Raw genomic sequence first — 26381 nt, 5'->3', positions numbered from 1 at the left:
AGGCAGCTGAAGGGTTTCTCTAGCCCCAGAGCAGGGACTACTCCAACTCTCCCCACCTCAACAAAATCAAGCCACGATAGGGTCAAACTGAGTGGCCCATCGGTGAAATGTTCACTGGAATAATACTCAGTACTTTTTAAAAGAAGAACAGCCCAGAGAGGATTCTGGGAGGGTGACAGGATGGGAAGCCCCAGGAAGTGGTCTCCCCTTGTAAGACAGTGACTGCACTGGTAGAAGCTGTCTCGCGAAACCGCTTCGGAGCTGCCGTCTCTTGGAGGATTGCAACTTCCAGCGGAAGCTTGGCCGGTTCACTGGGGTTAATTTCAGTCAATATCCGTTCTTACCCCAGGCAGCAGGGAGCTGTGCCAGTGTTCCCGGAGCCACTTACGCACAGCATGCTGGGGTCAGTGTGGGGAAAAAAAAAAAAAAGGATTTTGTCCTTCAGATATGAGGGTTGTGTGCTCTGGCAGCAGACCGCAGCTTCTGATCACAGAGGAGCAGACCCAGAGGCAGGCAGCCGCTGTGGCATCTCCTCCAGCTGTTGGGCTCCCCTTCCCATCCGGGGTCCTCAGGAGGACTCGCAGCAGATTTCTCCGCAGATCTTTTAGAGGCGAGGAGGCAGTTAGTAGATAGAGTCACAGGGCTAAGTGGGGGCGGGGACCCTGTCAACCAAGAATCCTATATCCGGCACAGCTGTTCTTCAAACGTGGGGGAGAAACTAAGACATAAACAAAAGCTGAGAGTCTTTGTCCTGCAAGAAATAATGCTCAAGGGCACCCCCCCCCAAGGTGGAATGGGAGGTCAGACAGCAAGTCAAGGGCAAGTGCGGAAAGAAAGACCACAGGAAAAGCAAAGACACGGGCAGTGATAAAAGCTAGTACCGTTTAACAGTGCTGTGTACTTGCGTCTTACATATTTTTAAAAATTATTTGTCTCTAATTACTGCTGTAACTTTGATCTGTAACTCCACACTTTGTCTTTGACCTGACTTAAGAGACTAACGCACTTAAAAGAAGGGTTAGTCTGTGATGTTGGCTACCCAGGGTAGGAAGGCGTCGTTTCGCAACCTCATCAATGCGAGGTAAGGCTGGCACCAGGAAGGAGCAGAGTTGTTGTTTGCTGTTGACCTTAAGATGGTAAAAATTCAAAGTAGAGCCTTATAACTCTAGGATAGGAGATGTAATCCCCTTGGTGAGCACAAAGAAAACAGCTACAGAACATATACAAAAAGAAATGAGAATGGAATCTAAACATTTTATCATAAAATTCAGCTAAATGCAAAAATATGGGGGCACCTGGGCAGCTCGGTTGGTTACACTGGTTAAGCTGACTCGTGGTTTTGGCTCCAGTCATGATCTCGGGGTTGTGAGATGGAGCCCTGCCTCCAGCTCCACACTCCATGGGGAAATCGGCTTGAGTCGCACTCCGTCTGCCCCTCGCCCCACTCACATACTTTCTCTGTCTCCCTCTCTAAAATAAATCTTTAAAAAGTAAATAAACAGAGAAGAATGACTATAGTACTGCAGTACATGGGAGACCCTGAGCTAGAAGGGACGCAGAAACAAGTAGCCACGGACAGAAGGAAGTCCCTCCTGATCAGGAGTCACTTTCAAGGTGAATAACGTGGGTTCTCCAGTCGAGAGGCAGAGGTTGTCAGAACGGACAGAAGCACAGGATCCAGCTGTTCCCGGAACCGGTAGTCCTTGCCATCGCTGAAGCTGTGAGCCAGGAAGGGCAGCGTTGGGACCTCCCTGGAGGGGTCAGTCTAGAACAGGATTTCAGGGGACGGGGAGAACGCAGGTGAGTAATGAGTGATGTAGATTCGAGGGGGAGGGCAGGAGGAAAGCAAGGGAGCGTTACACCTCCAGGAATGTTCCAGAGGATTCTGGCCAAAGACTGAGTAAGCCAGAAGGTGTGTACCCAATGCTAGCCTTGTTCCCCACCAAGCCCTTTTGTCAACCCCCAGTGCCATGGGAAGAAGGGTAAAGAGAATGCTGAGGTCTGATCCTTCTCCTCCTGAACCCTTTGTCCCCCGGCCCACACCCTCCCCAACCCCTCACTGAGCTATCACCTTGACCGGTCTGTGTCTGACCACTAGGTACGTCAAGACCTATCTGCTGCCTGACAGATCCTCCCAGGGAAAGCGCAAGACTGGAGTCCAGAAGAACACGGTGGACCCAACCTTCCAGGAGACCTTGAAGGTACTGGCTGGACAAACAAATATTCATGTGCAAAGTCTGCCCGTCCCAGGCTGGGCACCCGGGGCCGGAGTCCAGCGGAGTGTTCCTCTAAACTCTTGAGTCAGTTAAATATAAGCACAGACACTTATATGTTTCTGTAGGGCTCTGTCAATCAGTGGCAATTTGGTAGAAAATAAATTTCAGCCTTTGTACAGGAAAAGTGCCGAGTCTGGCGGGCTTGAGAATGGCCCTTGATTAATGATTACTGAGAAAGGGGTGAGGAAGAGCCTGGCCTCCTCTCAGTCTCTAAAATCCGTTTGTCCTGTTGAATTTTTATGACTCTCAGAGAGGTGCTCTCAAGCAGGCTCCCCTGTCGACTACCGAGTTACTATCTTCACGAAAGTGCTTCTTTCTTCTAATAATCGGGCAGCCCTAGGTTGCTTCTTCTTTTATGAAAAATAAATAGTCCACTTATGAAAAACATTTTATAGAGGAATTGTCTGGGTTTTCACTTTCTTTGGTGCTAAGAAATAGGGTTTGGGTTGTGGGGCAGAGGTAGGTGTGGAAGAACCATCCAGATGCTCAGGGACATACCCGGTCAGGGCTGCGCAGCCCAGCAACCCCATGTGTCAAGACTGCACAAGGAGAGGGCTTGGTTTGCCTTCCTTGGCAAGTAGGGGCATTCCTGAACCCCCAGCGGGGGACTGTCTGGCCAGCTGGCGGGAGTCCCATTTGTTAAATAATAAAAGCCATTGTTTTCTGTGTCCCTCCCTGCTGTGGCCAAGTGCTTTCTGTGCCCGCTGAGCTAAGTATAGGAATCCTCGGTTACCAACAGGGAAACTGAGGCTTAGAGAGTATTTTTAAGTACGGCTCTAGCTCGTGATGGACTGGGAGACCTTCACAAGATTTATGGTCCTGGGACTCCCCCCAAGGATTTTTTTAAAAGACTGTGATTCAACAGACGTGGGCAGGGCCGAAGAGATCACCGTCTGAGAACCCGCGGGAAGCAAGTCAGTAGACACTGGTCTTCCTGTGGTTTTACTCACGAATCTGCTGAGTTTTGAAAAGCTGTGTGCCCCCTCCCACATTTTAAGTTCATATCCAGAATCACTCATTGTACATTTAATGAAGGTGTTTTGTACTCAACAGGGAAACAAATAGTTCACATTTATGAAATGAGTTGAAGTTGAGGATTGAGTGTGAATCTTAGATATTATATGGTTTGATTTTTAAGGTTTTTTTTTTTTTTAATGTTTATAGTTTTTACTACCTGATTTAAAATGCAGGCAGAATCTAAAAGACATCTCCTAAAATTTTTATCCATCGGTTTTTATCCAGTACATCGTGGATAGTTCAGTCGTCCCGGAGAACTTTCTAGATACACTGAAGAGAGTCCACGTCCCTCATCTAGTCTAAAATCTAGAAACTGATCCTCCGGGTTTTCTAGGGGGAGTGCCGTGGGAAGCCTCCCGCACCCCTGGGGAGCTGGCACCCCCGTGAAGACCACCACAGGGGGCCTGGGAAGGGTGAGATGTGACACCTGAGCTGGTGTCTGTGTTTGTAGGGCTGGGAGCTTAGGAGAGGCGGTGGGGTCATGATGGGGAAATGGTCCGTTTAAACAAAGGGATTCAGTCAGCCAGAAGAAGTCCTGTTGTCAGAGGGGGGCCACTCGCGTGCAAGGACCCCTGAGAGACACACCTGCACTTCTGAGGGAGCGGAGGACAGGGCTGCACCCAGCACAGGTGGACGCAGAGGATGCGGGGGCCCCAGGAGGGTGGGCATGGGGGATGGGCAGCGACCCTCCCTGGGACAGTGCGTTCTCAGGGGAGCAGGTGCAGCGCCCGAGTCGGTGGCCTGAGCAGCTGACTGGCCGTGCGGCCGTGAAGGGAGCGACTGGGTAACTCGGAGTTTAAAGACAGACGGAGAGGGCGCCTGGGTGGCTCAGTGGGTTGGGCCGCTGCTTTGGGCTCAGGTCATGATCTCAGAGTCCTGGGATTGAGTCCCGCATCGGGCTCTCAGCAGGGAGCCTGCTTCCCTCTCTCTCTCTCTCTGCCTGCCTCTCTGTCTACTTGTGATTTCTGTCTGTCAAATAAATAAATAAAATCTTAAAAAAAAAAAAAAAAAAGAGTGGGGCGCCTGGGTGGCTCAGTGGGTTAAGCCGCTGCCTTCGGCTCAGGTCATGATCTCAGGGTCCTGGGATTGAGTCCCGCATCGGGCTCTCTGCTCAGCAGGGAGCCTGCTTCCTTCTCTCTCTCTCTGCCTGCCTCTCAGTGTACTTGTAATTTCTCTCTGTCAAATAAATAAATAAAATCTTTAAAAAAAAAAAAAAAAAGACAGATGGAGAGAGGAATGCAGGGCAGAGTCAGACAGGGACCCTGACTGAGAGGGTGGCGTGCGACCCTTGATCTCAGGGTTGTGAGTTCAAGTCCCACATTGGGTATAGAGATTACTAAAAAAAATAAAATCTTTAAAAAGAAAAATAGATTAAAAAAAAAAAAAAAGCAATGGGCCATGGACTTGAGGGAAACGGACTGCAAATCAGCCTAAGGCAGTAGAGGGATGTGGCTTCGGCCCACAATGGGCGCAGATAACCCAGAGGGAAGAAAAGGAGGAGCAAGTGGGCAAGGCAGCCTGGCCAGGGGCGGGGGGTGTTCGCCGGCCTGTGTGTTGGGGGAGGTTCGGGCAGACCCGGCTGCCGGCTGTCGCTGGCTGGGAGACGGAGGGAACCTCTCCACATGCCTGTGGAAAGCCACTGGGGGCATCAGAGGAGTCTCAGGCAACCGGTGTGGCTGCTCTCGGGGGGGGGGGGGGCGGGGGTCCCGCCTTACAGCGTGACAGGCGGTCCCGGGAGGAACCAGGATGCTAACCCCAGCAGAGAGCTTCGGACCCGAGCCGGGGTGTTTCCCCGGGAGACTGGTGATTGCTGACGCTGACCTCCGGACGCTCCTGGAGGCGAAGGAGCGATGTAACCGAAAGCCTGGTAGGAAACAAGCTTTCAGTAAAGTGGAACCTTTTTTTCGTTATTGAGAAAATCCGAAGGATAGGCTTGGAACACGCTCACAGAGGCTGAGTGGAGGCAGCAGCTCTTGGGAAGCTGGGCTGTGCCCCTGGCCTTCGGGAAGGGCACGGGCACTCTCCCCCAGCCAGGGCCTTGACCTCTAGTCCCTGTGGGAGCAGAGACCCACCCTCGGCTGGAGCCGGGAACTTCCTTGTCCTCTGACTGCGCTGAGACTCCTCTGCGGGGGGACAGTGAAGAAACAGCTCTGGGGGACCCTGAGTGCCTGCGCGGGCCTGCCTGCCCTCCATGCGTTGTCTGTCTAGGCAAATGCCCATGCTAAAAACTCAGGCTTTACATTAAAAAACCAAAACCAAAACCAAAACCCTAGTTTTCAGTATTTCTGGACAGCCCAGGCCAGGCACGTTCAGATCCTGAGCTGGGACAGAGCTTGGCTTCGGTTGGAGGAGAGGCTTCCTCCTTGCCTAGGGGGCAGGTCTGGACTGTGGGAAGGGACCCTGCGGGTGCCCAGCCCTTCCCCCAGGTGGAGCACGGCCACAGGGCTGGTGGAGGAGGTGGTTCTGTGACTGAGAAAGCAGAGACCACCCCCCAACACCGCTCCAAGCTGCACAGCCCACCCTGACCTCACCGAGATGCTGGCTCCAGCCAGCAGGAAGAAGGCCCCTGTGTGTCCCAGGGGGCTGCGGGTCCCGGGGGAGCTGCGGGCCTGGGGGCTGGGGGCCGAGAACCAGACTGACCGCTTCTCTTCTGCCTCTGCAGTACCAGGTGGAGCCCTGGCAGCTGGGGACCCGGAGGCTGCAGGTCTCTGTGTGGCACTTGGGCACGCTCGCCCGGAGGGTGTTTCTTGGAGAGGTGACCATCCCTCTGGCCACATGGGACTTCAAAGACAGCGCAACACAGTGCTTCTGCTGGTATCCACTGAGGGCCAAGGTGCGGTGTGGTTTGATAGTGGGCCACCCCCCCACCCCCCTTATCCCCGCCCCCCAACCCGCGGCCCAGGAAAGCAGAACTCCCTTCTCAAAGGGATTTGAGAAGAGAAAACCTACCCTGGGACGCCTTAGACTTGCCCGGCTGGGACTCTTCAGTAGGAACTTAGGGAGGAAAGGCTCCGCACCAGGCTCTCCTGGGCAGGGAGGTGGTTAGGGGGCTTTTCCTGCTCAGGTTTGCTCAAGTACCCAAGAGCCCCTTCCTAGTGTAGCCTGAGCACCAGCCTGGGTCAGGTCTAGGGGGTTAGGCCTCCTGTGATGGCCCTGTGGGCCCACATGCTCCTCTCCCCAAATTTAGGGTCACTTGGTTCCAGTGGGGGAGCCCTGGGCTCACTGCTGCCGCCACTGGAGTCTACGGCCTGCACAGGTCAGCCTGCCCTGGTCGTGCGGGCCACTCTGGTTTCTACATGCCTGCCCCGGGCGCTCCCAGAGCAGTAACAGCTGAGAACAGCTGGGCCAGATGCTATCAGGAGGGCCCGGCTGCCCTGACCGCCAGGGATTTCAGGGCGGGCCGCCAGGGAGGCCTGGGGAGGAGGAGCTGGCTGATTTAGGTCTGCTCCCAGGCTGTGCCTGTAAGGGGAGAGCCTGGGGAGAAAGCTGGCACTTCTTGGAGCAACTGCTTTGCACTTTCTCTGCCAAGATCCGAGATTGGGAGAGAGGACGGATGAGATCATGAGGGAGGAGGAAGCGCGGGCTCCGTCATCTCCTAAGAAATGAGGACGCTGCGCCAGTCCCAGCAAAGCCTGGCAGCGAGGCTGAGGCTGGCCCAGGCCTGGGCCAGGTTCTGTGTGCCGTCTCCCCTTCCCCGTCCTCTCTGAAGCCAGGGAGATGATGCCAGGTCTCTGATTTCCGGCTCCACTCTTGTCAAGCCCAAGGTTCTCCTGCCCGGGAGGTGCCCTGTCCCACCCCTCCTGTCGCTTTCCCTCTACACTGCTCTGCACAGCCCCGGCCCCACCTCCGGGCCCCCGGACTGACCCTTCCTCAGAGCCTGTCCTCGGGCTCCCACTTGGGATGTCTACTTGGCATGCTTTCTTCCAGACACGGTGTGCCTAAGACTTAGCTGAAATCTCACTCCTCCATGGAGGCTTTCCTGATTTTCACATTTCATGATTTTCCCTGCCTGTGTGCTTTCCCCCAGGATCCTATACTTGGGCGCCCTGCCCATCTGTTCCCTCTAGGGCCTTTGCTCAGGACAAGATTAGCCTGCCACAAGGCTGCTGGGAAGAGGAAGAGGAGCAGAAGGTGCCAGGATGAAAGACACCCTTCCTAACACCAGCTATAGACCCTCTGGCTGGATTGGGAGTGTTCTGCTTACAGGCCTGCCCCCTCGGCCCCTAGAGGAGGAGCCCATGGGGTTAGCACAGGGTTGCTGAAGCTGAGGGTAGAGGCAACTTTATTCATCTGGCACGTGAGGGCCAGCCTCCTTCCTGGGAGGCAGTCAGGAGCCCAAGCAGAGTCACTGCAGAGCAGACAGAGGCCAGCCCCGCCCTCTCCTAGGAGTCCTTGCTGAGTCCACTGAGCTAGAGGGGCTCGATTTTTTTTTTTTTTTAAGATTTATTTATTTATTTGACAGAGATCACAAGTAGGCAGAGAGGCAGGCAGAGAGAGGAGGAAGCAGGCTCCCTGCTGAGCAGAGAACCCGATGCGGGGCTCCATCCAGGACCCTGGGATCATTTCCTGAGCCGAAGGCAGAGGCTTTAACCCACTGAACCACCCAGGCGCCCCGAGAGGCTCGATTTTATTCACCTTCTTCAAACTCTGGCTAGGTGCAAGTTTTCTTAGGACTATCCTATGGGAATGTGCCAGAGCCTTTGAGTACCCCTCACCTCCTCAAGGCACAGGGTGGAAGAAAGACCAGTCCTGCCATGGGCACATCCAGTCCAGCCCATGGCACTCGCTGGCCTGCAGAGTGAGTGGGGGTGGAGTGGATGTGGGGCACTTAGGGACAGAGCTGGGGCAATCAGAGGAGCCCAAAAAGTTCTGGGGCTGAGGAATCCCGCCTCTGAGTTCTGACTCTTTCCTCCAGGCAGAGAAACTTGAAGAGAGCTTTCTTTCCAATAATGGAGAACTTGCAGTCCGGGCCAAACTGGTCTTCCCTACAGGGCCCAGAAAGCTCCAGAAGACCCAAGAAGGTAGGCAGCCTCCAGCCCCACGAATGTCCATCTGTCACTATCTCCAAAGCCTGAACAGCAGGTGGGCTGAGGGCTTCCCTGCTGCCACTCACTAATCCTGCGGCGCTCCAGTAACTTGCCAAGATTTGTAAAGCTCAGCCTGGAAAGTGGGTTCTTGGAACCCATGGTTTGGAAGGGAACAAGGGACCAGAGCAGTCCAGGCCTTTGATACCCACTTTAGAGGGCTCTTAGGACACCAGCTCGGGGGCTTTCCTCCCAGGGGCCTGGCTCAGACAGTCCCGCTGCTGGCCCTCTGGAAGAGGGAGCGCTCCCAAAGCCACCTGCCTTAGTTGGGAGGGGGACTCCTTGGGAACCGAGAGCGCATCTCGAGGCGAGGCGCAGGGGCCTGCCGCGCCGAGTGAATGCGTCCCCGCTCCCAAGTTCCATGAGCTGCTGCCCAGCCAGAGAAGGGATCAAGGACAGGCTCTTGAGGACCTAATGGGAGATTTTACTACAGAAAGTGGAGTCTGTGGAAGAGAAGAAGAAAAAACACAGAATCCTGTGATCTATTTAGTGATCTCGTATTTCCCTGAAAGAGGAAGAGTCTGCTGCCAGAGCTCACGGGGCCCCCGGTGGCCAGCACCCTAGGAGTCTTGGGGCCCCTCCTTTCCCCAAAACCACTGCCTGCCCGTGACTAAAACCTCTACATCCTTCCTCTCCACAGCTCCCTGTTATCTTTGTAGCTTCTCAGGATTTTAGGGAGCGCCCCCCACCCCCCCATCACCGTGTTGGCCTTGCAGGGGGACAGCTTGTGGGCAGCGCCGGCAGCGCCTTCCCCCATAGACAGACAACTCTTCCTGTCTGATCTCTTGGGCTCTCAAGGCTGTCATACAGGCTCCTGCTGTCAGTTTTGGGGTGATGGCATTGCAGGCTCTATGTGAAGCAGGGCTCACAGCAAATGCCGGCTTTCCTTCCAGGGACAGATGGGCCATCCCCTAATGGCCAGCTTTGTTTGGTCGTGCTGGGAGCCAAGAATTTGCCGGTGCGGTCAGATGGCACCCTAAACTCATTTGTTAAGGGGTAAGTAGAATATGTCATCAACTGATTGCTGATCATCTGTACATATAGACAACATGGTCCTAGAAACTACAGCAAACACCAAAAAGTGCAAGCCATTCTGAACTTGTATCTTAGCTTTTCCCTGAAAATCCAACACAGTGTGTTAGACTCTGATTTCCAATAATTCGTGGGATTTAGTCCTGCTGAGGCTAGATGCAGAACACTATTTTAACCTGAAACCCAGAGCTTTTAGGTCCTTGTTACCACACGGCATTTTCTGACTCAGAGCTTGGAGAAAGCAGTGTGCTTGGTACTGTTCCCTTGTCTGAGCATCTCCTCTTGGATGAACAGTAAGGTAGGCTCTGCTTATGCCATTCTTACCGTCGGGGTGTTGTTGGTGTCTCCAAAAGTCAAGCAAACACCATTAATTATACAGAACTACTGTGTCCCTGGTGAGTGACATAATGGGAAAGGCTGGCTTACCATGCCAAGATCTGCATTCCTGTCCTCACTCTGCCACTATTGCAGGACCTTGAGCAAGTTATGTGGCCTTTCTCATTTCCTGAGAACAGGGTTAAAGTGAGAGAATGTGTGTGCAGAGTCCTGGTCCCTAAGTAGCAGGTCTAAGTCTAAGCCATGCTTTGCCTGGTGGTCAAGGAAGGGGTTTAGGACAAAGGGCACAGTGGCCTGGGATCCCTGCGTCTGGTGAATTCAGCCCTAAATCCGGAACATCCTAGGGAGAGGTCACATGGCCAATCTTGGGATTTGCATTCTCACTCCTTAGAATTTTTCTTTGGGAGTAGATCTAGCCCTTGGTTCCACAACGGCCAGCACCACCAGGGGAGGGGGCCGGGCAGGGCCGGTGTTCCACAGCCACTGTCTCCCTCCGGCAGCTGTCTCACTCTGCCAGACCAACAGAAACTGAAACTGAAGTCCCCAGTCGCGAAGAAGCAAGCTTGTCCCCAGTGGAAGCACTCCTTCGTGTTCAATGGCGTGAGCCCTTCCCAGCTGAGACAGTCCAGCCTGGAATTAAGCGTCTGGGACCAGGCCATCTTTGGTGTGAATGACCGCTTGCTGGGAGAAACCAGGCTCAGTTCTGGTAAGATTATCGGGCCTAAGTGGCATGTTTTATCCTTTACAGAGATCTTACATGGTGACCACTGAAAAGACAGTCATGCTTCCACCTTGGCAGGTGATTTAACTGGCTTGGAAACCGCCTCTCTCACCGTAACTGGAGGCTGCCGCCTGGAGCGGTAATACAGCCAAGTGTTTCAGCCACTTACATCAGATTTACATCTGCTAAGAAACAAAAATTACAGGCCTCAAAATGGCCAGGGTACAGTTTGCTTTTGTCTCTGGCGTCAATCATAAAAGGATTAATTTCTTAAAAGAAAATATCTTAATCCAAACATGGCAATTCAGAAGTATTTCATTAAGAGCGGGACAAAAGGGTGATGCTTTTCAGTGCTGCTCAGCTGGGGTGCTGCTGGCATCGTGTCGGGGAGAGCCCTTTGTGGGGAGGGCTGCTCACCTGGTCCCTGTCTACCAGTGGTGCCCCTCAAAACACCAGGCCAACCAAAAACACAAGCACGTGTCCAGGACCTCCAAAGACAAGCCAGATTCACTCTCCAGAGACCCCTCTGCGGTCAGTCCGCTGAGCTTCCTCCAAGTCCTGATCTCAGCGTCCTGGGATCAGCCCCCCGTCTGGCTCTCCGCTCAGTGGGGAGTCCGCAGGTCTCCCCCTCTCTCCCCCTGCTTGTGCTCTCCCTCTAAAATAAGTGGGTAAATCTTTAAAAATAAGGACACACTCCCCATTCGTGTAAGGGATTCCTTTCCGTCTGCAAATCTGGCCCCAGGTCTGAGACCACCTTGCCAAACCACAGCTATCCTCGTGTTAGGATGTTCAAGTCCCCTTCTTGAAGAGCTAACCCCCCCAAAATGTCTTCTTTCAAACTGTAGGGAAGGCAGCAGCTTTGGGCTCTTGAGGCTGCACAGAATTCAGGGACGGTGTGTGAGTATGGAGTTGGGGTATTGGGGTAAAGGAGGGTTTGCTCTTCCTCACCAGTGGTTGGCATTTTCATGTGGTCTTGAGGTTAAAATACTTTTACAAAAGTTGGTCATTTTAAGCTGAGAAGGCAGCTGGTAAGGGGGTATGCGTATCACCCATTACTAATTTGCTGCTTCACCCTCTTCACAGAGGAAGAAGTAGCCGGTGAGGACTCATGCTCAGAGTCAGCACATCAGTGGCAGAAAGTTCTGGAAAGCCCCAATCTGTGGACAGACATGACACTCACCCTGCACTGAAGCCAGGGTTCAGTCTGCGGTGAGAAGTTCAAGTGCCGCCCGCCGAAGGTTGGCTGAGGACATGGGCCTGGACACTTGCCGCCTGCAGCTCCGTCACGGAGCCCAGACGTTCTTCCATGTCCCTCTGTACTGACACCAAACAGAGCACTTGTTCTATAAATATGTCTCCGTTTGTTTTTCTGTGCTTTGACACACGTGGAAAAGGGCCAGATTTCAGTAAATGTTCATGATCTCGGTCCCCCAGTTCGTATCAAACTGAAAATTACGGACTTGTTATATGCACTGGAAGAACCAGAGGAGCCTGGCGGGTATCTGGTCCCTCCCGTTCCACACTTGGACTCCTCATTCAGGGCGATCAGCAGCCAGGTCCAGGGAGAGCCCGCAGGAGGGTCCCCCACCCCGCCTCGCCCCAACACTCGCAAGGACACACCCACTGCCGCCTCTTGCCTTGCACAGCTTTTATTTCTCTAGTCGGTGGTGCGGGGCTCATCTGCGCACGGCTCTTAGCCGAAAAGGAAATGACACAGCCGAGCAGGAAAGGAGCCAGTGGCGTGAGTGCTCTGACATTCTGACAGGTTTTCAAGGATGTGGCGGAGAACTGGCGAGGTCAGAACAGGTTCTTCTTGTGGTAACAGGGACAATACCAGGTGGGAAGAATCCCTTCCTAGCTGGAGTCTGGATGAGCCACACAGCACGTGTCTCTTTTGCAAACAAGCTCGGATAGAAAACGGCCATGTGCACAGTTAAAATGCACAAGGAACAGAGTAAGAAAAACAAAATCATTTTTACAGATTGATTACAGCAGTTAGCTACCTCCTTCCCGCCCTCACGTCAGACCAAGTGCCATGGTTACATGGTTTGTAATACGTAATTCTTTTATTCTGTAAAAGGTAACAAAATATACAGAATGAAACTTTCCCTTTTTTAAACTAATGTTACAAACCCATATTGTCACTCATATATAAATACTATTCTCTACAGCTGATCATTAATTAGGTGTGAGTCCAACAAGGTGGCCCTCTGTAAAGCAAAAACAACCCAAGTTTCTCCAAGGCTGGAGTGTCCTCCCTGCACTATCATCCCAAACTGAAGGAGCAAAGAAGAAAAAAATCACTGTGTGCATGTGTGTGTGAATGTTTTAGATGGTTTTCAAAATAATTTCCACCTCTCAAAACAAAAATATACAACAATGGATCCTTCATGGAAATTAAAAAATCAATCTGAGCTCATTTTAAATGCAGAAGACGGTATGGCACAGACTCTAAGCCACGATGTGGTTTTAATTACACCAAACCTTGTGTCACACATGCCAGCAGGGAGTTTGTTACACTTTACAGGCATCTTTCCTTAATTCAGTCAGTCCTGCTGCAAACATGGAACAGGAAGTGATTCAACAACAGCAGTAATAGAATCAGGCCTGTTTGGCACTATGATACAACGGGGAAAAATAAACCAGGGAAGTGTCCAATGACCCCAGCCCCGAATATTCCCACTGAAATAACTACTCTCTTTTTAAAGGAATTGAAATATGATGGGGGAGGGGGTCCTAGATTCAAAGAACTACAAACACCAGCTTCAGAGTCTGACCGCGACCCCCTGCAAGCTCAGCCGCGAGGCCCCGCCCCTGCCCCAGTCCTGGCCGGGCCTCACATGGCCTCGAACTCGTCGATCCGCTGTTTGGTGTTGCCCTGCCGGATCTGCCGCAGGGTCTTGTACTTGTCCCGGCCTTGCCGCATGTTCTCGTTGTGGATGATGTCATTGTGGGTCCTCTTGTTCTCGTCTCGGGCCTGGGACAGCTCATTCGTCAGGGTCTGCAAGGGGAAGCAGCTCGGGTCAGGTGTGGCTCCAGGGCAGCGGGGAGCTGGGTGGGATACCCCCCACCCAGCCCCAGTCCCGGTCCACCGGCCAGCCCCACCCCGGCGCCCTCACCATCAGCTGCCGCTGCACCCGCTCGTTCTTCTCAGCCTCAGTGATGCGCTTCTCCTCGTTGCGGTCATCCAGGATGCCCTCGCTGGACAGCTCGGCGCTGTAGCCTGTGTACTCCGTGCCCTCGTCCTGCAGGTTGTCCTGCACGTGGTAGCTCACTGGCTCATAGACCGGGGGCGGGGGTGGTGGCGGGGCCGTCATCACCAGGTGCAGCTCCTCCTTGGTCTTCACCAGGTCATCTTGGGCTTCTTTGGCCTTTGAAAGCAACCGGCCCACAGGTGACAAGTTGTCACAAACAACCCGGTGTTTAGACCATTTTTGGAAGAATCCCCCAATGAGGCTTCTGCACCTTCTCTCACTCCTCCCCTGCCTTCCCCGGGGCAGGCTGGATGCATGGGGCCTGAGCAGCACAGAGCGGAGGAGGGGGCCGAGGCTGAGAAGCAGCATCCCTGTGTGGGGTCTGCCCAACCTTGTCCGAGTCTGGGGCTCCGGATCCTGCAAGTGGTTCTCAATCGTGTGCACAGCATGCAGAAAGTCACGTCAGGAGCCTGACTTTTTTTTTTTAAAGAACCGTAACATTTTCCCTGTGTCTAATTCTAATATATGTTCATTGTGTTTTTGAAAAAAGGAGGGAAACTATTAAAGAAACAAAGATCCTCCAGCCACTAGAAAATGCCACTCTCCCATTTTAGAGTGCAGCTTTATTCTCTTTCCTTGTGTGGCCACTATTTACCAAGCTCCTCACTGTCTGTGGGCACAATACTCAAGCACTTTCCTACCTATCCCTAAACCTTCCAGTAACTTCTCTTGGATACACATCCCCAGTTATGCCCACCTCACTGCCACTCCAGCCTGGGAGATGAGCTTAGTTTGAAGCTATTCTGCAACCAGCTTTTCTCAGTGAACACTTTTACTAAAAACCTAAGGACCGGTCTTTTGCACGCAGCCTACGTTCAAGGGGCGGGGCGTACGAGTGGTGAGGAGAGGCACCGGGTGTCCCCAGGAGGGGTCAGTGCAGATGGGGAAGCACGGGCAAGAACAGGTGGGAGGGCAGGGGTGGGGAGCTGCCCCAGTTCGCAGAGGTCTATGCTGGACATATCCCAAGCTCCCCTGGGGGGCCATGGTTGCCCGGTACATGGGGGCTCGGCTGGAGAGAAAGGCTCTGGACACTGTAATGGAACACAGTTCTTCCTATTACAGCTACGATTTATTCACCCTCTCTGTGGGGTGATCCTCAGGGCAACCTTACAGGCTGGCTATTACTCCCCATCTGTAGCAAGGAAATGGAGGCTCAGAAAGGTCAGGCCACTTGCTCCATCACACGGTGAGTAACAGCAGAGTTGGGACCCTTGCACCCATCTCGAGACTTCCAAATCCAGATCCTTCCATGGTGCCATGCTGTATACACCAGTGGTCAGGAGAGGCAGGAAGTCTTGTTTGAGGTGCTGTGGCCTGTTGCCAGGAGTGCCCACATGACCAGATTTGAAGCTAGCTCCCGATGGGGGCTGCCTGATGGGGGTCAACAGTCTGGGGTGGCCAGAACAAAGTAGGTGGAAATCAACAAGAGACTCCTTGTTTCCTGCTAATCCAACAGCGGACTCCCCAGTGCATAGGGCAGGCCCATTCCTATGGGGATTTCGGCCTAAGCAGCACAGCTAGGATTGGCAGAGTGCTGCAAGACATCCCGAGCCTTTCTCTGCAAGCCCCCAGCCTGGCCCCAGGCCGTCTCCCGGCTGCCCAGCAGGGCCTGCCCAGAGTGCGGCGCGCAGACTCACCCTGTGCTGCCACTCCTCGACCTCGTCCTCCTTGCGCCGCCGCGCCTCCTCCAAGAGGGCAATCTTGGCGGTGTACTCTGCCAGCTCTGCGGCCTGGAGGAGGGCATGCAGCTGAAATTATTTCTGGGGTCTTTGGGGAGAGCCCTCTTGCAAATGGACAGCCTCATATTTTGGTGACTGGCCTTGTCCCCACCTCCTCCCTGGTCAGCAGTGCTCATGGCAGCCGACCGTCCTCAAGGCCATGCCTCGCCCAGACCACATCTGCCCACCGACCCCCACCTCGCCCCGACCACTGCACCATGGCCACCTGAGGCCCACGCCCCAGCACAGCCCCTCCCAACGGGCTTTCCTCTCTCCAGGTGATCACTTTACAGCGCCAGGCACAGTTGTTAAGGCAGGTGTCACTTTTTCATCCCCAGAGGCAGCCTCTCCATAATTCAGCATCGTGAAACTCAGGGAGCTCCTACCAGCTGCTCCTGGCTCTTTATCTGATCTGCTGCCTGCCTCTCCAGCTCCTCCTTGGCCCGCAGAGCGGCCACGCGGTCAGCCTCCAGGCGCTCGGCCTCCTCCTGGGCACGCTTCCTCTCCTCCTCCAGCTGCAGGGCTCTCTGAATCTGGTCTGACAGTTCTGGAGAAAGCACGGGCCCCTGAATTCCCAGCCTGGACGCATGGCACGGGGTCCAGGGTGAGACTCATACTACAAGCTATGACACACTGAAAGGGGGAGCCTCTGTATAGTGGGGTGCGTTCCCTACTGCGCACACACCATACTTGGGGCAGTTAGGAACTGCTAGGGAGGGTTCCCCCTCCCCTGGCTGGGGCTGGGGTAAACTGGCGGACACAGAGAAACCACACCACTCTCTCAGGTCTTAGTTTGTAAGATAGGGGGCAATGTAGCATGGTTCGGGCACTCACGCTGTTGACGTTAGGCAAATTAATTTACCTGGTAAACCTTACCACTGTCATCAGGAAAATGGGGAGAACTCAGTACTAACCTCAAAGAAAGGAGGGAACATTAAAAAAGATAATATGCATAAAGCATTCAGCACAGAGTGGAATGTATCAAGATAATCAAAAGATTATCTTCTAATCCAAACACCCATGGTCAGCTCTCAGCCTCAAGCCTCTACGGTGGGTGCTGTGTTAACTGAGACCTTGCTGGCTGTGGGCGTGCTGACGGCCCCTCTGCCCTCGCTGCGGAGCGCACCCCTGCACACACGAGCACTGGGTACAAACCCACCTTTCTCTGCCTTCTTGGTTTTCTGCTCGTAGTCCTGCAGCCTAAGCATCAGCTCCTCCTTCTCCCGCATCATCTGCTCCTTCTCTCTCTCCACAGTCTCTCTCCTCTTCTTCTCGGTTTCCAGCTGCTGCCTGTTGGGGGCGGGGGGCACAGGAAGGTTTAGATGCTGGCAGGCACCTGCCCTGTCAACACAGTCCAGGCCCCAGGAGGCAGCAGCAGCAACACTGGGCACTCCCCTCCTGGGCTCTGCCACTGCCTGGCCCAGCAAGGCAGCTCCTGGGGTGGACCCTCAGACCCACACAGTAACTCCCGAAGGCCCCGGTCCCCTGATGCTCCCCCAGTGTCTGCTAGGTGATGCTCCCCTGGCTCCTCTGAAGGGGAGCCGTGTGGGCCCCACAGATGCTGCCTGACGGGCCCGGATGTCCTGCTGGCCTCTGCCCTGCTCACCGCTCCAGCTGCTTCTGGTGCTTCTCCTCCCGGGCCTGGGCCTTCATCTGCTGCACCTCGATGGTGTCAGGCTTCCTGCGACGCATGTACAGCTCGTGGTTCCCCATGCAGAGCTGGAGGATCCGCTTGTTAATGCGCAGGCGGGGGGCGTAGAACACAAAGTCCTGCACAAGAGAACAAGGCGGACTCTGGCTTTCTCCCGCCAAACCCGACTTCACGAAGTTCTAGATGACCTTTTCCAAAAGGACAAACGTAGCAGAGTATGGGGCCAGAAAGGGACTTCAAGGAAAAGTCACTGACTCCAAGTGACCGGACAGAAAGTTCCTGGTGCCGTGGGATTTGGATTCTCTGGGACAAAGAGAGCAACTGTGTGTCCTTGTGGCTGTGCATGCACACACACCCTGAAGCCGCCTCTCTGGCTGGGCGGTGAGGCCTCTCCAGGGCAAGAGTTCTCATGGCCTTGGGAGAACCGGGACCGAGGCCCAGAGTCACCCCGTCTTCAGCCACCATCCCCCCGTCCTGCCTGCAACGCAGCAACTTCCACTGGAGTGTCTGGTCTCCTCAGCCTTAACCCTTGGCCCCCACGCGGCCCCCAGTGCATCCGTAGGGTCACTACATGACGCCTGATGCCAGCCCGGCTAGCTCCAGCCCAGGTACAGATGCCAGGGCCGGGCACGGGTGGAGAGCTCGGGCCCGGCAGCCCCATGCTGCCTTCTGCTCACCTAAAACTGCACCTTCGTGCCCACAAATTTACTTGCTCCCAGCAGCCCTGCTACTCGGGCTGTCCCGTCCAGCCCCACAGACCCAAGGACACCGGCCCTGCGGAGACGGCACGGAGGCGTCATTTCCTGTCCGTAGAGCCCTCCTCCCGGGTTGACTGGCACACCTCCTGCGGCCGTGCGCTCGGTGGGGGCGCGAGCACTTCCCCGAACTGACTTGTTTTGGTCTCTGTCTTCCATTGGTTGGGCAGCTCCCCCGACAGCAGGGCTGGGTCATCCCCCCCCATATCCCTGGGAACCCAACCAATGGCCTGGATTTACTGGGTGCTGGCGTTTACACAGCATGCCACGTCAGAGCCTGGGACCTCGAGTGACTCACTTCCTCTGAGTCCGGACACCTCGAGCTGCGTGGTGGGGTGGACAGTAACCTAACAAGACTGTTCAGAGGATTAGCCCAGATACTGTTTGTCAGGACTTAGAATGGGCTCGGGCAGGACGGGGGGTGCCTGGTACGCAGAGGCTCGCTCACGGACCGCTGCCCGCCTGACGGAACTGCTAGGGGAAGAGCCTTCTTGGAAAGAACATAATGAGGTATCTGAGAACAACAGGACTATGACTGCAGAAGTCTGCGATGTGGGACAGGCATGGCACACGACCCTGCCTCCTAGTTCTTGCTACTGCTGCCATTAATGCAGGGGATGGGGGGGAAGAAGGTTTAGAAACTCTTGTTAAAAAAAAAAGTTATTTTAAAGGGTGCCTGGGTGGCTCAGTTGGTTAAGAAAGTGCCTTCAGCTCAGGTCATGATCCTGGAGTCCCGGGATCGAGTCCCGCACCGGGCTCCCAGCTCCATGGGCAGTCTACTTCTCCCTCTGATCTCTCTCCCCTCTCATACTCTCTCTCACTCTTTCTCTCAAATAAAGAAAGAAAATCTTTAAAAAAAAAAAAAAAGTCATTTTAAAATGCCAGTCTGCTTACTCTTCTTTCCCCCTTTCTCTTCTCAGCTCGGGGCTGCTAGCATCCAGATGGTGACCTCTGGAATGGGGAACGGTGGCTGAAACAAGGAACAGTGTGATGTGTTCCACAGTGACTTCTGAAACCAGAAGGGAGGGACACACCAGGGAGCTAACCAACACATCCCAAAAGGCCCGACATAGCTTCTCGGTTTTTTTGTCAGTTCCAGAAACGCTGGAAAGGCTGTACTGTTGACCCTGAGAGCCCAGAGTTCCTGGATGGTGCTTTGGCACACTTGTTATCAAGTCATCGGGTTTCCAAGGAGCATGTGCAGAGTCTGCAGAGTTGAGAGAAGCATCGTCCCTACCTCTGTGATGGCCACACAGACATGCTCCCCAGGCAGGTGATGACCTTTGCAATGCCCCTTGGTATTGCAAAGGAACACTGATTAGCACCAACTCCTTCTCAGAACAAGGTCAGTTAAAAACCATCAAAGGACAGACACTGCAAGTAGCATCACTGCCAAGACAAGGCCTGCACAGGGCTGGGGACAGCGAGAGCAGGAGACAGAGGACACTTCCTGGGCTGCCTTTGAAGGAGGCTAGTTTTTGGATTCAAGTTAAAAACAAAAACTGAAACCAGTATTTATTTAAGGATTTCCAAATTCAAGTAACGAGCCCACGCTTCCTAATGCAAAACCACAACACTGATGAAATGTGGGCAGCTTTTTAAACTCTGGCAGAGAGAGGCATCCTAAAAACAAACTTGAGGCAAAAGGAAAGCTCAAGGAAATAAATCCAAATCCCTAACAATACAAGAGAAGAAAGAAAAGTAGCCATAAAATTGTTGAACACCAGCTCAGAAGCCTCTAGAACACTCCCCCAGAAGGCCCGAGCCCAGGGCTCCCCCTTGGCTGAGGGCAGAGCTGCTCCCAGGCAAAGGGCAGTTTTCACAAGCCGTTGAACAGGTAGCTGCCCAAGAGCCTTCTCCCTCTTCCATGAGACCACAGGAACAAAAGGCCTTTTCTGAAGGAGACAGAGCTGGTTTTGGCCCCACACAGGACTACCGGGCAGGCTTTGAACATTCACCATGTTTCAGGTCCCATCTCTGCAGTATCCAAGCTGGCAGGAGGAGAAACTGGCATTTCTACAGGAAATGCCTGGTCATTGGGAGCGTGACAGGACAATGGCTCAGTTGTGAGCTTGCTATGGAAACTGCCCGGGACCAGGGGTGCCCCACCAAGTCAGCTTGAGAAAAGGAATCCCGAGCCTCACCCATGAGTCAACTCGAACCTCTGGGGTTTCCCTGTCCATTTTCCAGGGCAAGTTTAAACTTGGAAATGCGATGTTCTGCTGCCCCAAGTGCAGGGGCTGAAGGCAGGCAGTGCCGCAGAAGAAGGAAGCAGGGCGAGGCTGGTGAGGTGCACAGGCGAACTGGGACTTGTTCCCTAAACCATCTTCTCCTGTGGAATCCCCACCCTCATGAAAGAAGTCTGACAGTGTCGAGTCTGCAGCCTTGGTCAGGCCTTCCCGACCCAACCATCTGGAATAGCCACACTGGCCCCCAACCCTGCCCCCATCTCATCCTCATCGGTGGTAAGACACAGCTGCACCACGGGATTCCCGGCCAGAAAGCTCCTTCCCTGTGCTCACGCACCTCTCCGAGCAGCAGGCAGGCTCCACGAGGGCAGGAAGCCCGCTCCGTTGCTGCTGTGCACACAGTCCTAGAACACGGCCCTGACTCACAGTACACAACCGACACAAGCTTCTCTCTCCTTGTTTTTTCTTTAATCAACGGCTCCACATAAAACTAGTATATAGTAAAAGTATGCTCAACTAATTCAACCAGAAGCATTACAATTGCTTTTGCTTAGAATTTCAAGATTAGGAAACACTCTGCAGCTTTTCATAAGTTAAACTTATGCCAAAACACACACGCAACTTAATCTTTAAATAGCCCAGTCCAGTCCAGTCTGCTAGCTTGTCACATGTCTAAAAAAAGTTCCAAAAAACGAGCACTACCCTGTGAGCAGACAGCAGCCAAGCCACGGCCCTCAGGATCTTCTCGTTCTGACTGCCTTGATCTCATGGCCCACGTTAACATGGGTACACGATGACCCCCGGGCTATGGTGCTGAATGTGAATGCGGCCTGTTTCCACGGAGCTGGAGAGTCTGTATTAAATGCTGCTTTAACTGTCAGCAACTACGCAACTACCCATGGAGCAGGAGTCAAGAGTTTACAAACAGCAGGAAACGTTTTCAATAAAGGAGAAAATACTTTCATGAACCGCTTCAGGAGTTCTGGTTTTCACTTACGTTGGACTAAGCGGCCTGTGGGGAGTAGCAGTTGGACAATAAAGCCCCTCGCTGTTCCACACGGGGTATCCATCACCCTGCAGATCCCAGCCCCAGAAGGCTCCAGACGGCCCCGGTCTGGACCACAGCCCATGCCTGGCCTCTCTAAGCCCCACACTGTAACCAAGACATCAAGTCCTCTCCAATCTATGATTCTGGGAAAAATCGCAGCAGTCTAAGGAGGAAGAGAGAATTCTTCAAAAGCCATTTTTTTTTAAAGGATCAGATTTCTGATTAGAAGATGAAATCCTCACCCATTCCGTCACACTACAGTGGGTATGTAATGTACGCCTGCATGTCTCAGATTTTCTGAGCCGTCAGCAGAATACATAAAACTGAAATGTAATTTCTGTAACACTCCAGTCTTTGCTTGCCTTTACTGGTTCACAGTCCATATTCTTCAAACTCCAGGAACTGAAATCTCGTTTCCAGCAAAGCCCTCCCAGGCCGACTCCCCCACCAGCCGCACTGGGAGCAGCTACCTCCCTGCAAGGAGAAGGCGCCTGCGGAAAGGGGGCTGGGGGGCCGGAAGGGGGTCAGAGGAAAGCAGGCGTGCGCGTTTGAGGAAGAGAAAGGAGGTGAGGCACAAAGGACCACGTGGACCAGGAATGCTCCAGAGACAGGTCTGACTTTTCCTAACATGGGTAAGCTGCAGACAGCTCTGAAAGCTAATGCTGGCCCTTGAGGCTTGTAGCAATCATGAGTGCCCCAACTAGCTTCCAGGGAGACAGGTGTGAGCCCCCCACCCCCCCAGTACACCCTCTAGAGGCAGGCTGGTTTTCCACCGGAAAACCAACATTTCAGAAGCCTAGAAATGCAGCATTTCAGGAGATGCTTATCATCTGGCGAAGGTCAATGACTCAGAACTGCCCTTTCCTTCATAAGGAATGAATACCACTTGAAAGCTCAGGGGACAGTCAGCTAGTGATTGAGGGACACCTGGGCCAGCATGTACCTCTGCTTCAGGGGGTCTTTGACCTTCAGTGTAACCTGCTGACAATTCCTTTAACAAACCGCCCCCCCACCCAAGCCCAAGCACGCACACAAGTGTTTGTCATACAGAGAAATCTGTTCTCCTGAAAACACATCTGGCTGTTAAGAATGAGAAACTCTAAGTCCTCGCCTGGAATCCACAAAAACTTACAGGTGCCTTCTTGTCGATGGGCTTAATGACAAACTTTTTGTCATTGAATGAGATGTTCCTGATTTCACTCCATGGAAAGCCAATCTTTGGGGTCAACCTGAGGTTAAAAAAAAGGGGGGGGGATAGTTAGATTTGTGCTTGGATTGCAAAGCTGTTCTTAATATTTTTATTTTAATTTGAAAAAATATAAAGGTAGCCCAGGAAGCACAATATATATAATATACATCATTACCAGAGGTCCTACCTATGCTTGGTAAGGTCAGGTCCAAGCTCGAGGCAATCTCCACAAGTTCATTTATACTAAGTCTTCACAACCCTGGGCATCTCCCTGTGTCTAGTCCACCTCAGCCAGTAATCTCAAAGTCAACTCCAATCCCTGAGCCAGCACACCCCTTTACCCTGCGACAGCTCACACAGCCATCTCCTAGAGCCTAACTGGTTCCTTGTCCCCAGAACTCCACTTCTAGTCATTAGTCTGACTCATTTCCCTTGTAGTCGACCTATTCCCCTCTTCCAAAGTGCCAGTCCCCTTCCTAGGTTCCAAAAGATGAAACCCAGGGCCCTCAACTTAGCATCCAACAGCCTTCTAACCTGGCCTCAGCTTCCTGACACCCCGATTCTCACAGGCCCTCCCTGCCTGAAGAGCTCTCTCCTCCTCCCTCCCCACCACAAACCTGCACCCTCCAGAACAGCTCAGCCTCCTTCGATAGCCTTGTCCCTTCTCAACCCGCATCTCTTTTGCTACACGAACTGTTCACTTTGTTCTCTCTCTTATTTGCTCTTTGAAGACCAGGCAGGTAAGCTTTCCGATGCAAAGATCATGTCTTAGGTATTCCAGGCATGCTCTAGTCAGAGCGGGGGCTCACCAACAGAAACAGAAAAGCCCCTGGTGTGGTTCCGTCTAGCACCTGCCATGCTCATTTTCTGCTGGGCTGATCTGTCCACTGCTGGCAGTGGGGGAATACAGTCCTCTCCTCCTATCTACTATAGTCTACTTCCCCCTCACATCTGCTAGGGTCCGTTTACTGTATTTAGATGTCCTGATACTGGGTGTGCATATATTTGCAACTGTTCGATGTCCTTGAGGAGCGGAGGGCTTGGTATGGATTCCACTCTTCTGGGTCTCATTCAGTGCTGTGTGGCCTGCTCCCCTGGCTGGCCAGAGACCCTCCTGTGTCATCCTCTGACTGCTGAGACAACACTAGGACTACTCGCCCCTGAGGAAAGCCCCGGTCCTGCCCACTACTGGCTGAAACTCTGGCTCTTTGGCATCCCCAAGAAAGTTCACCCTGTAATTTCAAGACCACACTGCTCTACTTAACTTTACAACTCCCACCGGGTTCTTCATCTCCTACACCTCCAAAATTTACTCACGGACACCATTCTAGAAGTAATGACAGACCCTCAAGCCATTACTCAAAGCCACTGCCATCAAAACCTAACCCTTCCCACAGACCATAAAAACTTTAAATTTAGAAAATAAGCAGAACCTCCTGCCCTACCAACATATTTAATTAAAAACTGATGGGCAGCATAGGTCTTACTGTGACAACCCAAGCCAGGTCAAGTAGGGAGGGTGGCTTCTGAAGGCCAAACCCCACAGGCGGCTCTTCGAGGACACAGTAGTTCTGCATCCCCGGGGAACGATGCCATGGCACCGGCCGGGTTGTGGTTTTAAGTGCCAATCCTTTCTGGCATGAGCCTCTACGGCTCTGTCCTACAGGGTCAGGGTCACCAATGCCTGCTGAGACACATGTGGCCAACATGCTTCACAGCCAAACAGGCATGGAGTTTGCTTTGCCACTGATCAGAGGCCACTGTGTTTGCAGGCCTCTGGGCACTGGAAAGGAACTCAGGTGCCCCTAATGCCTCTCGCCTTTACCCCGGGTCCCCACGTGGAACAGCTGGGAGAGCGACAGCAGGTGGCTGTCTGCTCGCTGCTTCCGGCACCTGCCCCCCACAGCACAAGGGCACTTTGCTACTCACTTCTTGGCTCTGCAGTCGCCAGCACAGCTGATCCCCAACTCTCAAAACACCAGGAGGCTCAGACGACAATTTAGAGCCATTCAGAAGCATGAACGCAGGACCAAAGGCCACATATTTTTTTAAAAAGTGGGATTCTCCAATAAATGGGACCAGAGCTCTTTAGAGAAACAGTGGATTCCAGTAAAGAAGTGCTCAAAAAATAATGGGATCATAGCAAAAGGGCTTAGGATCCAACTTGAGAGGGACCCTCAAGGCAAACTCAAAAATTTGAACAAAATAATAAAAGTAATAGATTATAGCCCATAGAATAAAGTATCCATCAGTCCATGCTGATCTAAATAACTGAATAAAGAGAAATTGGCTGTGTTCAGTAGATGGATACATGTAAAATAGATTTTTTTTTTTAAATCACCGCTTCTCAAAAACCACAGTAGTAATTGTTTTATGTAAGACTGCTGAATGGATGTGAGAACTAGGATATTTCCACAGCTTCAGAGTGTCTCTTTAAATACACTTATCGAAGTTAAACAGAAAGAGTCGATTATCATATGGTTTCACTTACTTGTGGAGCATAAGGAATAACCTGGAGAACATTAGAAGTAAAAGAAAAGTGAATTGGAATCAGAGGAGGGGACGAAGCCTGAGAGACTGTGGACTGAGAAACAAACTGAGGGCTCTGGGGGGGAGGGGCTGAAGGGAGGGGTGAGTCTGGGGGTGGGTATTAAGGAGGGCATGTACTGCATGGACACTGGGTGTGTTACATAATGAATCTTGGAACACTGAAAAAATAAAATTAAATTAAAAAATAATAATACCTAAATACACTTATCGACTACAAAGGCAAAGACAGGAACTGCACAAAGCAGTCTAGTGGAGAGCGCCTTGACCAGCAACCAAAGTTAGCACCACCCGGAGTAAGATGTTCTGGTATCACATACGGCCTTAGGAGGGGCCCTGGGAGCGAACAGCAGACTCCTGTTGGGCCTCTGGCCCGAACAGGAAAACTCAACTCTAACTATGAGAAAACATTACACAGACCCAAGTTGGGTGTAGGACAGATGGGAATTCTCTGTACTTAATACTTCTGGAACATTTTAAAAGTCTGAAATGATTTCAAAGTGAAAAAATACATGGCTGCTAAAAATTTAAATTCAACGTTTGCAGCTGGGGGTGACGATAATGTTCTTTAAGATCTTGACCAGAGTCTGCATGTTGCAGGCTGTGTCTATCTACACTCAGCAAGAGAACACTGAACAAAGTATGCACTTCACTGTACTTAAATTTTACATCCAAAGACAAACAAGGTATACTGAGCCCTTGCAAATAATATGCATTTTGGGGACAGTATACAGATGTCTGCAATTTATTTTGAAACCGGTCTGAAAGAGAGGGCCAGAGGATATAGCGACATGCAACAGGGGAGAGACGAAAAAAGTAGCAAAACGCCAAGGATAGAATCTTTTGAAATTTTTCAACCCCCCCCCCCAAAAAAAGGTATGGGGTAGAGCTCTCTGTGGGCCAAGCAGATGGCTCTGCCTACACCATTCAACAGAAGCAAAGACACTTGTCGGAGTCCACGGCTCTGCAAGGCAGCCTCTCAAGGAACTCGCCCCTCCTGCCTGCTGCTGGCCGCGTTGAGCCCAGCACAAGGCTGCTCCCCCGCCTCACGCACACCCAAACACGCAGAGGCCAAACTCTTCTCTGCCAGTCCGAGGTGAACTTCTGAAGTTCCTACTCTCGGTGGACTACGGAGTCTCTGACACAGTCTCTGTAAGAGACTAGGAGGGGTTTTTTTTTGGTTTTTGAAAATTCTGTTTCACATTCAAGTTAGGGTCACAAAGGTCAGAAAAGAGAGAAGGAATGGACAAGGGTGGTCCTGGCGTATCTGATACAAGAAAACTCATACGAACCGAAAGACTGTCTTCTGCTCCCCTCTCGTCCAGCTCGGTAACCACTAACTCTGCTCCGGCACGGCGTGGTCACACGCACAAGGGAGGCCGCCGGAAGGTGCATTCTGCCCAGGAGTGTGACCTCAGAAACTAGAAGCAGTGACTTTAAACGACTGGCTTATTGAGACGCCTGGGTGGCTCAGTCAGTTAAGCATCTGCCTTCTGCTCAGGTCATGGTCCCCACTGGGTTCCCTGCTCAGTGGGGAGTCTGCTTCTCTATGTGCTGCTTCCCT

At 52.7% G+C, this 26381-nt stretch overlaps 2 protein-coding genes across 8 annotated transcripts in view; one reads left to right on the top strand and one right to left on the bottom strand.

Annotated features, from left to right (window-relative positions):
- SYTL3 (synaptotagmin like 3) overlaps positions 1-11816 on the top strand; it is a 79143-nt gene extending 67327 nt beyond the window's left edge. For 5 of the 7 annotated variants that reach the window (XM_045080096.1, XM_045080093.1, XM_045080095.1 and 2 more), the window contains 7 exons: positions 2099-2201; positions 5956-6126; positions 6481-6549; positions 8209-8314; positions 9271-9373; positions 10246-10451; positions 11550-11816. In XM_045080096.1, the coding sequence (XP_044936031.1) occupies positions 2099-2201; positions 5956-6126; positions 6481-6549; positions 8209-8314; positions 9271-9373; positions 10246-10451; positions 11550-11656 (865 nt within the window). In that variant the 3' untranslated portion in view covers positions 11657-11816. Of the gene's footprint in view, positions 1-2098; positions 2202-5955; positions 6127-6480; positions 6550-8208; positions 8315-9270; positions 9374-10245; positions 10452-11311; positions 11364-11549 lie in introns of all 7 variants that reach the window. The other 2 variants (XM_045080097.1, XM_004770864.3) reach the window with 2 other exon arrangements.
- Positions 11817-12099: 283 nt separating this feature from the next.
- EZR (ezrin) overlaps positions 12100-26381 on the bottom strand; it is a 48779-nt gene continuing 34497 nt past the window's right edge. The window contains exons 8-14 of the mRNA XM_045080099.1: positions 22214-22310; positions 17045-17208; positions 16598-16728; positions 15825-15985; positions 15358-15450; positions 13586-13837; positions 12100-13467 (exon numbers count right to left, since the gene is read on the bottom strand). Of these exons, the coding sequence (XP_044936034.1) occupies positions 13303-13467; positions 13586-13837; positions 15358-15450; positions 15825-15985; positions 16598-16728; positions 17045-17208; positions 22214-22310 (1063 nt within the window). The 3' untranslated portion in view covers positions 12100-13302. The remainder of the gene's footprint in view (positions 13468-13585; positions 13838-15357; positions 15451-15824; positions 15986-16597; positions 16729-17044; positions 17209-22213; positions 22311-26381) is intronic.

This window comes from Mustela putorius, unplaced genomic scaffold (genome assembly GCF_011764305.1).
Source record: "Mustela putorius furo isolate JIRA1106 unplaced genomic scaffold, ASM1176430v1.1 tig00000450_pilon_pilon_pilon, whole genome shotgun sequence".
In the NCBI taxonomy this organism is placed as follows: domain Eukaryota; kingdom Metazoa; phylum Chordata; class Mammalia; order Carnivora; family Mustelidae; genus Mustela; species Mustela putorius.
The sequence above is the reverse complement of the archived record's forward strand: the minus strand, read 5'-3'. Positions and strand labels throughout refer to the sequence as shown.